Source organism: Nannospalax galili, unplaced genomic scaffold, assembly GCF_000622305.1.
Source record: "Nannospalax galili isolate Female #2095 unplaced genomic scaffold, S.galili_v1.0 scaffold563, whole genome shotgun sequence".
Classification (NCBI taxonomy): domain Eukaryota; kingdom Metazoa; phylum Chordata; class Mammalia; order Rodentia; family Spalacidae; genus Nannospalax; species Nannospalax galili.
This window is the reverse complement of record NW_008350459.1, coordinates 421,575-431,858: the sequence shown is the minus strand read 5'-3', so window position 1 is coordinate 431,858 and position 10,284 is coordinate 421,575. Positions and strand designations below refer to the sequence as shown.

Below are 10,284 nucleotides of genomic sequence, written 5' to 3'. Positions count from 1 at the left end.
ATATATGTAAAACATTTAGATTCTTGGGTATTTTTAGAACGACTTAGTTGGTATGTCATACAGATTTATTTTGCTAGCAATCTCTACTCTGGATTCTCCTCTCCCAAGCTTCAAGCATATCCAAGGAAATTTCAAATGTATAACATTAGCCAACTATGACCCCAATTCTAAGACCACTACTAAGCAAACGTCTCTGTCTCTTCCCTATAATGCTATATATATGTTCTGTGCTACTGAAATGAATACATTCATATATAAAACCAAACGAAAACAAAAGTCCATTGAGAGGTTAGTTGGCTAACTTAATTAAATGTGGAATAAACCATTTATTCATTTAACATGAAAATGAGTTGCATTCTCTATCAACCTTGGTTGGCTCAGAAAATAAAGCCTGCTTACCTTGGACACAAAACATTCTGCTATGGCCACAGGATCATTTTCACAGTTTTCCAGTTCTTGAAGAAGTTCACTAATAAAAACAAAAACACAGCCAGGAAGTGTTAGAATGTAGTCTTCTGGTCCAAGACATTTTATGTAAATTAAAAGTTTAAATGTTTTTAATGGCATCATATAATTATGATGGGAATCATATTATTACATCACTGAAGGTCTATTGTCACCGTATCCAAGGCTTAGGTAAAAGACTTACCCAAAGTCATGGGGGACCAGCAATTTAAATATGGACTGGATTAGAAACTCTCCCATCAGACATAAGCCCTGCCTAATGGTTAAGTTTCTTGGACATTTTTCATCAGTTGCACAAATGCTCAAACACATTCATTCATCAAAAAAGCACCTAGGTACTCAATGGGGTGTAAAGCAGAAGGAAGCCATCGGCAGGCAAAGTGAAATACAGTGCCTGGTTTCACTGAGTTCCCAATGCATTGGAACAATAAGACATTTGAATCACACCAACAAACTTGTCAACAGAGATAGTCCTTTAAGGGAAGGGTAAGGCTACGCCAAAGGAGGAAGTGCCTCTGCTCAAATTAAATTCATTAAGCTTTAGTGGCAGTATTATTTCATGTAACTCCATAATATTTCTTGCATGGCTATACATTTAATGAACCATTTAACCTTCCGATGCTGCACAAAGTTCTCCAAATGGAATTGCTTAGTCAAAGGGTACTCTTGGTGTTAAGTGGTATAGGCATATTTCCAAACTGCACTCTCTATGAATTGTATTAATGTATATTTTAATGTTAAAGTGCTAGACGTTAGGTATTCAGTAGAAAGATAAACAGTTCTACATGAATTACGATAAAATAGCTCCTTGCTGTATGCTTTGCATTCTCCATGGCCCCTGCCAGGAGGCAGTTCCAAGTCCTTAACTGTCCTCAAATAGGTCCTCTTTCTAAGTATTTTAACTATTTTTCAGTGTTAGCTATTATTTCTTAAGTTTTAAAATTTTGTGTGCATGAGTGTTTTACCTGCATGTATGTAAGTGTACCACATGCATGAAATGCCTACGGAGGCCAGAAGAGGGAGTAGGATCCCCTGAAACTGGAGTTACGAATGATTGCTAGCTACCATATGGGTGCTGAGAATGGAACCTGGGTCCTCTGTAAGAATAGCCAGTGCTTTTAACTGATGGGTCATCTCTCCAGCCCCTACTTCATAATTTTCTTTCTTTTATCATCATCATCATCATCATCATCATTCATCATCATTATCATCATCATTATCATCATCATTGGTCTTCGTGAGACAGAGGTTCCCTGTAGCCCCAGCTGGCTTGGGACTCACTATGTAGACCAGGCTGGCCTCAATCTCTCAGAGATCTCTCTGCCTCTGCCTCCTGAGTGCTGGGATTAAAGGTGTGCACCACCATACCATTACATCTTAATTTTCTTAAATGCCACTCCTCACCATCTTCTCAACTAGATGTATTTTGGAATCTATTTAGACTAAATGTCCAAAATTGCATCTTTGAGACTGTGAAAATATCATTCCTAGTTTAGCTTTGGCATATAACTTATTTTCCTTTCCTTTCTTGTACAATCATGATTTCCCTGGAGTTAATCTCTTTCAAATTTGTTGACTTTTTTTTTTATAAGATACAAGATTAACAAAAATGTTTATTTTTGTTCAGCAGGTAGAAAACAAACGCGGCTCACCGGCCCCATGAACAAGAACAGTAAGATTTCTCTCAATACTTCATTGGAGCCATCATCCCTGCCAAACTGTGTGCTGGGCATTGAACAAGCAATGGCTAGAGACTTCCCATGTCAGTGTCATGAGAGTCACTGAGATAAAGAAGATGGACAGAGAAGTCCTGCTCAAGAGTCATGTGCTTATGTTCTGATCATAGATGATTAATGTTACAAAATAAATAATCAACATAGCATAACATGGCCATATGATAGGAAGGTGATAAAGAAAGTGGCATGCCAGAGAGCAGCTAAGGCTGGGTGGAGGTGGAGAGTTGGGTTGTCCAACAGTAACTTCTCTGAAGAGGTGATATTGAGTGCAGTGAGACTTAGATTTAATAAATGAGGTCCCAAGTCCAAGACAGAATGAACTTGGTGTGATCTTGTGTGAAGTGTAGGAAGCCGCTGTGATTGGGAGTTGGTGAACAGAAGGGTGTGGAGATTCAGGAAGATCAGTTGCTATGAGCAAGGATTGTTTAAGCACAGCTGGGACCTCACTGCAGTAGCTCAACTCTCAGAAGCAGGACTGGTGGCTCAGAATTACAGTCAATCATAGTGGGGTGGAGACTACAGCTCTCTCACTGCCTCAACGCAACAAAGGCAACCAGGCATGTGTGTGCAGAGGGCAGAATGAATCAGAGATTGAATTTGGCATTCAGAACTAAAATTAGCTTACAGTCATTTTGTCTTCGGGATTTGGGTGTATTCTCTTTCCTCAGGGAATTAATTATTCTAAATATTTCCTCCTTTTCAAATGGGATCATGAACAAGAAAATTCTGCGATTTCCTATTTGAGCACAGGTCCCTGAGCTTGTCCTAGTGAGTAAGTAGCACAAACTCTGTTCTCTCTCTCTCTCTCTCTCTCTCTCTCTCTCTCTCTCTCTCACTTATTTTGTGTAAGGGTGTTTTGCCTGCATGATGTAAGTGTACAATGTATGTACAGTGCCCACAGACGCCAGAAGAAGGTGTCAGATCCCCTGCCACTGGAATTACAGATGGTTGTTAGCTGCCATGTGGGTGTGGGGAACTGAACTCAGTTCTCTACAAGAGCAGCCAGTGCTCTTAACTTCTGAGTCACCTCTTCAGCCCCTCTGTTTTCTTTGAAGAGTACATTATATGTGAAATTTTCTCTGTTCACTGATGTGAATATGGAAGCAGGAACTGTGCAATGACTGTGACGGTCTCATTGCTTTACACTGAGGGTCAAGAATGGGCCTCTCCCCTTCTGGCTGGCATAGACCCTAGGCAGCACTTCCTTTCCCTGCCACTTAATTAGGTCATTTTAACTGCTGCTTCCACAGAGACCCATGTGCAGTTGGTACAGAAAATATTCCATTAGTCATACAGACACATTAGCCTTTAACTCTAGTTAACAAAAGCCTGTCTACAAAAAGATTCCTACCACTGTACAAAAGTGGGAGAGAGTCTGGGGGAATGAAAACTCACAAGGAAACTGCCAACTGCTTCTCCCTTGATATACGTTCTCATGATTCACTTCCTAAATAACATTTCAAGAAAAAGCAGAGTCCAAAGACTTTATTTAAAAAAAAAGACATAGGTAGCTTATTCTGTAAAGATTTCACTAGCCCCTTGAACAAAATTAATTGCATGGTCCTCAGCAGACTCAAAATGTTCTGGGCATTCCTTGAGTCTGTGACTTAGTGCCCTGTTACACAATGGTGCCATTCATGTTTGAATGGCAAGGCTCAGCCCAGCATCTCACACACAGTAACAGCTCAATATAGGTATAGCAAATGAAGATAACAAGCCAAAGAAAAAAAGAAATCTTCACTTTGAGCTTCCGAGGAAGGGAAAAGGTCTTCGATGATTTTAATCTGCCAACAAACAATTTAGACATAAAAATTCAATTTGTAGGAACTGTCTTTACTCCTTCAACTCTTTATTCTTAAAGAGAAAGTCAAGTTACAGTTTAGATAACTTCTCTCTTCCAGGAGACTTGGTATTTTTTTTCTTTGGTTGACATTCAAAAAACAAAAAATAAAAGCTTTGGGATCTGGGGGATCAAGTGGTTTCTTTTAACTAAACATGTTTCCTAACCATTTAGAGATTTATTCCAGACAATAAACTAGAGACTTAAATTTCAAGGCCAGGACAGGGATTACAGACAAAGAGATCTGGCTACCAAGAAGGAAACAAAAATGAAATATTGATTATACCCTAAATCATGCTCAGAGATTTTGTGAAACAAGAATTTAAATCCCATCATATGCCAAAGTTGAAAAAGAAGACAATAAAATCAGAAATCACACAATTATCATTTATGAATATGCATGGAAAATAAAGTTAATCAGTGTGCAAACATAGAAAATATCAGGAGCAGGTAGGGTTATTCCAGTAATGTTACGTATGTGTGATCCAGGTCAGAATGTCTACCAATGTAGTTCGCTACATCACGAATAGAAGGAGTAAAATCACATGCTAATTTTATTAAAGGTAAGCAATGCATTCAATGAAATTCAATAGTCACAGTATTCTCAATAAAATTCTAGCAAAAGAGATACAAGTTTCTCTCTCCGTTCCATTATTCTTAACACATAAATGAGGAACACTTCTACTGATGTCAAAAGAATGTAAGAATAGCAACACGGTATGAGACGATGTATCCAAAGCAGTGGACCAGAAAACATGCTTTATTCAAAATAATGTCAATACTACTACAAAGTCTAGAAATGACTTCTTAAAGCTACATGTATCCATATGGAAGAGAAATGATTAAGCATCCTTATAGGACATGTAAAGGTTGATGAAGTCAGGTGTATATCTGTAATCCCAGAACTTGGGAGTTAGAGGCATAAAGATTAGGAATTCAGGTCATCTTTGGCTATATACCAAATTCTAGGCCAGTCTATTACAGTAAACCCTGTCACAAACAAACAAACCAAACCAAAAAACAATAAAACAGTTAATCAAAGAGATACAGAGCTATTGACAAGGTTACTTGGTCTTGTAAAGATGTCATTTTTGATTTCATATTTAGAAAAACTCCAACAGAGTGCTTCATGAATTTTGAAAAACTGAAGAAAAAATTCTTGCTAGAACTGACTCACGAGAAGGTAACCTAGTGTCCAAGAAGAGCAAAGAGGGTTTAATAATGAGAATAGCACAGCACAGGGGAAAGCTGGATGAGTAGATGTGAAAGTGGATGTAGAGCCCCAAACAGAGCCACATACCCAGGTAAACTTGATATACAAAGGATGTGGAAGCACAAATCAGAGTAGAGAGTTTATGTATTTCTATTAGTGACAATGGGACCATTGGCTAGGCATGTGAAGTAAGTTTATATGGCTTTCCATATACTAGACTGCCAGCAACTTTGGACAGATTAAAAACAAATGTGAAAAACCCAAAATTTTAGCTTTTTTTGAGACAGGGTCTTACTATGCGGCCCTGGCTGGCCTTGAACTCACAGAGATCTGCCTACCTCTGCCTCCAAAGTGCTGGAATTAATGTCACTACAGGAGCCTATAAAAAAGAATATGCTTATCAGCTGAGATTAGGAGATAATTTTTAATACAACACAAAACTTATTTTAAGTGCATTTTATGTTGTGAAATTTATAATTGTTATTATTTATTTTTATGTGTATGAGTGCTTTGCCTGCGTGTATGGAAGAGCATCTGTGTCATGCAATGCTTGTGGAGGCCAGAATATGGTGTCAAATCTCCTGGAACTGGAATAACAGATGGTTGTTAGCCACCATGTGGATCCTGGGAACAAAACCCAGGTCCTCTGCAAGAGCAGCCAGTGCTCTTAACCACTGAGCCACCTCTCCAGCCCTAAAACTTATAAATTATATAACTTGTCTTCCATGAAACCATATACAAGTTAAAAAGCATGTCTTGTACTAGAAGGCATTTGCAACTCGCACGAGCCACAGAATCCATCAACAACTCCTGTAAAAGAATGGGAAAAAAAAAATCTCAACAGGAAAGCAGGCAGTGGATATGAGCCAGACTTGCAGAAGCAGGAAAAGAAGCCTGTTCTTATTGCAACTGGCAGAATGCAAAGTGCTGGGCCTTTCTGGAGTGACTTACATAGCACTCAACGAACTGGAGGTATAAAGCTCAAAAACGATGTGGAGTGCAAAAAAGTCTGTAAGAAGTTAACACTATTCCATGTTTGAACTAAGATAAAACATGTTACATATTTTAAATAAATACATAGTAATGGCAAAAACCCTTACCCTAAGGCTGGGGTATGGCTGAGTGGTAGAACACATTTTTACTATGTGTGAGGTGCCGGGTTCAATCCCCATCAGCAACACTACCACCACAAAACAGAACAGAACAGAACCACCTCAACAAAAGAAATGTGGAGGGTTGGATAGTAATTACAACGGAACGCTGAGTCAGATTATACTGGTTTATCTTAGCTGATTTGCATCTTCCCAATTCTACCTTCAATGATGTCTTAGAATCTCATAAAAATCTAAAAATGTCTTTTTGTTACAATTTGTCATATAGAAGATGATAAACTGATGGGAGTGCTTGCACCAAGAAATCGACAGCCTCTATTGACTCCCGCTTTCCCCTCTTGTCGCCATGTTGGAGAACTGGTTTGCCAGCACATGAACGTACCATTGTGCAAAGAGCAGAATGACATCAGAGAAGAAGATATGAGAGGCTTCAGTGGGGCTTGTGGAGTCTTTGATTCAAGGAAATTTTTAACATAAATGCGCACAAAAAGTCTTTGAAGAAGATGGTGTTTACTAAATTACTATGTCTTTTGAAAATACAGGTTCAAGGTTCCCTAACCTACATGTTCAAGACTAGAAGCGTTTTTGGATTTCAGATTGCTTTTGAATTTTGGAATGTCTGCACATACATGCCAAAGGATCTTGGCAATGGGATTCAAGTCTAAACAAAGAACTGTGTTGTTTCGTCTGCACCTTATACACATATGAGCTTGAAGCACACAATTTTCAGTGAGTCTTTAATCATTCATTCGTTCGTTCATTCATTCATTCATTCACTCACTATGACACATTATACAAGGTCAGATGTGGAATTTTCCACTTATGGTATCATCTCAGTGTTCAAAAATTCCAATTTAGGAATTTTAAAATTGGATTTTTTGATTTAGGGATGCTCAGCCTCCAAAAAGAAGCCTATTCAGTGGAATTTTTCAAGCTAGTGTAAAACCTTCTCCTCTGCACTCTTAAATTTTGGAGATTCAAGTCTTGTTTAGTTGGGCAAAATATTATTATATTATGTTTCTAAAAAAATCTGGAACTAAACTAATAATAGAACCTTGAAGTCTATTATTTAGAGCCCCACCATTGATTTTCCAGCCAGTTGTATCTTGGAAATCAATTGATGTAAGGTGTGTCATTAAGGATGCATAAGCAGCACTGACATAAAAAGTCACATCAATGTTTTCACTTAACCAACCATAACAACCACAAAGCAATTTGAGTTCTAAATTTAGATTCTGGGTGTAAGAGAAAGGAAATCAGAACAAATAGGGACAACATAGAATAGATAATTCAATTGTAGCTGGACATAGTGGTGCATACCAGTAATACAAGCTCTCAGAGGGTGAAGATGGTGAGTTTAAGGACAGTCTGAGCTGCACAGTGAGTTCAAGGTCAGCCTGCCCTACAGAGTGAAACCTTGTCCCAAACAGATGACAAATAAGGAAGCAAACAACCTCCGCCCCACAAATCCCAGACAATTCAATGGCAAAAGTTAAATAGATATTTTTCAAAACAGGGAAATGTATTAGAGATTTGACCAAAGCAGTATTCAAAGTGGACCAGATTCATTTACTAGCACTACAACCTTGAGCAGAGGACATGCTAATCTGAAAGGCTGATTCCTCAATATGAAATGTGTGTATAATATACAATACTGCATTCTATCTGCCTTTCAGAACTGTAAAGAGGCTTAAATGAGTCCATGTGTAAACTCAGAATACATAGATGTGATCTCCTCAGCAACAGGCATGAACATGATTGGTTGTCACTGTGTGAACATACCCCTGCCTTGCATATTACATCATCAGCTGGGTGTTCATGTGTTCTGACCCTTGCATCTTTTAGACAGGTATGGCTTCCAGGGCCAATGACTGGCCAACAGCAAAGAACATAGAATGGATTCACGAACAGAAATGCCTTCATAGTCATCGCACTTCTGCACAGTCCCTTCATTTAAGAACATTTATTTATTTTTATTTTATATGTATAAGTGTTTTGCCTGCATGGACGTAAACGCACCATGTGTGTGCAGTACCTACAGAGGGCAGAAGAGGGTGTTGGATCCCATAGAACTGGAGTTATAGATGGTTGTTAGCCAGCGCACTTAACTGCTGAGCCATTTCTCCATCTCCCAGAGTTCCTTCTTGCTAACTCACCTTTATCTTTCTTTAAGATTAGGAGACACATGAATATTTAAATTCCAGGGAGAGAAACCCCCTCCTGAGGTTAGCCATAGCTTCATGAGCTTCGTGAGGGACTCGAAGGGCAAGGCTCTGCTGTGCAGGAGGGCATGTGGCCAAGTGAGCCCAGCGGTGCAGATGGAGCAATGATACTTCTAAAGCTCTCTGGCCTCCAGCACGAGGCAGGCCATTCTATAAGTACTTATTACTGTCAGCCTCAGCCAAACCACAGGAGAGCTAGGCCAGGGCCTCCCAGCATCTAGCTTTGTGGCCTCTTTCTGGGTCACAGTGTCATTAGTGGGCTCTAAAGGAGAAGCCATGCAGGGACTCATGGAATTGCTAAATGGGGCCTGCATGAAAAGCAACATACATTGCTAATGAACATGTGATTTCTGCAGATGTGCATCAGTTTTTGACGTCTTTTCTTGTCTTCTTAGGACTGTCCTGATTTAATCTAGATAGCGTTTCTCTACTGTGGCTGCACGCAACAAACGCTCAAATGCCTTTTGGGAAATGTTCTGATGCTGTGGTCCCAGCCCAGATCAAAGAATCAATTCTGGAGGTAGGGTCCAGATACTGTTTCTTTTGAGACAGGGTGGCATGTAGCTTAGGCTGACCTTGAACTCACTATGTAGCTGAGGATGACCTTTCACTTCTGATCCTCCTGCCTCTACAGGTGAGCCCACCAAGCCCTGTCTTATTTGGTGCTGGGGAGGAAACTCAGGGCTTCATGAATATTCACCAAGCACTCTGCCAACCCTACATTTCTACTGTTAGCAACAGTGTTCTTGTTTTTAAGATTAAAAATTTTTTCTTTCATGTGCGAGTTTTGTCTGCACGTATGCATATATATCATGTGCATGTATGAGCCCAAGGAGGCCAGAAGAGGGCATTAGAACTGAACTGGTGTTACAGATGGTTGTGAGTAGGCATGTGAGTGCTGGGAACTGAACCTGGGTCCTCCGCAAGAGCAGTAAGTACTCTTAACCACTGAGCCACCTCTCCAGCCCCATCATTGCATTTTTAAAAGAGTTTCCCAGGTGGTGATGGTTCAGAGAATGGCCCAAGTAGAGAAGCATGTACTCAGAATACAAGTCTACAAGGGCAAGTGATTGAGACTCTGATGCAGTCCTGGTGTTTCTTATGAGCTAGATTGCCAGAATTAGGTGGAAGAATTTGTTTTCCATAAGCAGGCTGGTGCTTAGTGTCAGGGACTCAAAGGGAGCAAAGGACATGGGGAACCTGCTTCCAAGGAGCTCACTTCTTATTGACCTGAGAAGGCAAAGAGGGGTAGGGTTTGGCTTGTAGTACAGTTGAGTCACAAAATGAGAAGATGTACAATTTTATAACAGTTCACTGTGTCCAAATGCACCCCACCAATGATAATGTTTTATTGTTTGCTCTGTGCTGGTGCTATCCTGGCTCTTTAAATGTGGTAGTACATGGAACTTCACCATAGCCAGAGGAGGAAGGGGAAGCTCCTAGCGTTAGGACAAGTGTAAATATCTCTTACAGATCAGAAATTGTTTCAGACCGATTAGGTAATAACAAAACATGTTCTTGTCTTTTTGGAATGTCCTGTGAGTGGAGAGGGAGGAGAAAAACAACCGACAGAACATAGAATGTATTCTCATGGTATATGTTAGATATTGATGAAAGCTGTGAGGAACAGTGGGGGGTGGGGTGGGGTGTGTGTGTGTGTGTGTGAGAGAGAGAGAGAGAGAGAGAGAGAGAGAGA

The 10,284-nt window shown here is 39.8% G+C and overlaps 1 protein-coding gene across 2 annotated transcripts in view; it reads right to left on the bottom strand.

Annotated features, from left to right (window-relative positions):
* Positions 1 to 10,284, bottom strand: part of Plekhg1 (pleckstrin homology and RhoGEF domain containing G1) — a 161,861-nt gene that overhangs the window by 39,819 nt on the left and 111,758 nt on the right. For both annotated transcript variants that reach the window (XM_029570756.1, XM_008847732.2), the window contains exon 4: positions 400 to 469. In XM_029570756.1, coding sequence (XP_029426616.1) covers positions 400 to 469 — 70 coding nt within the window. The remainder of the gene's footprint in view (positions 1 to 399; positions 470 to 10,284) is intronic.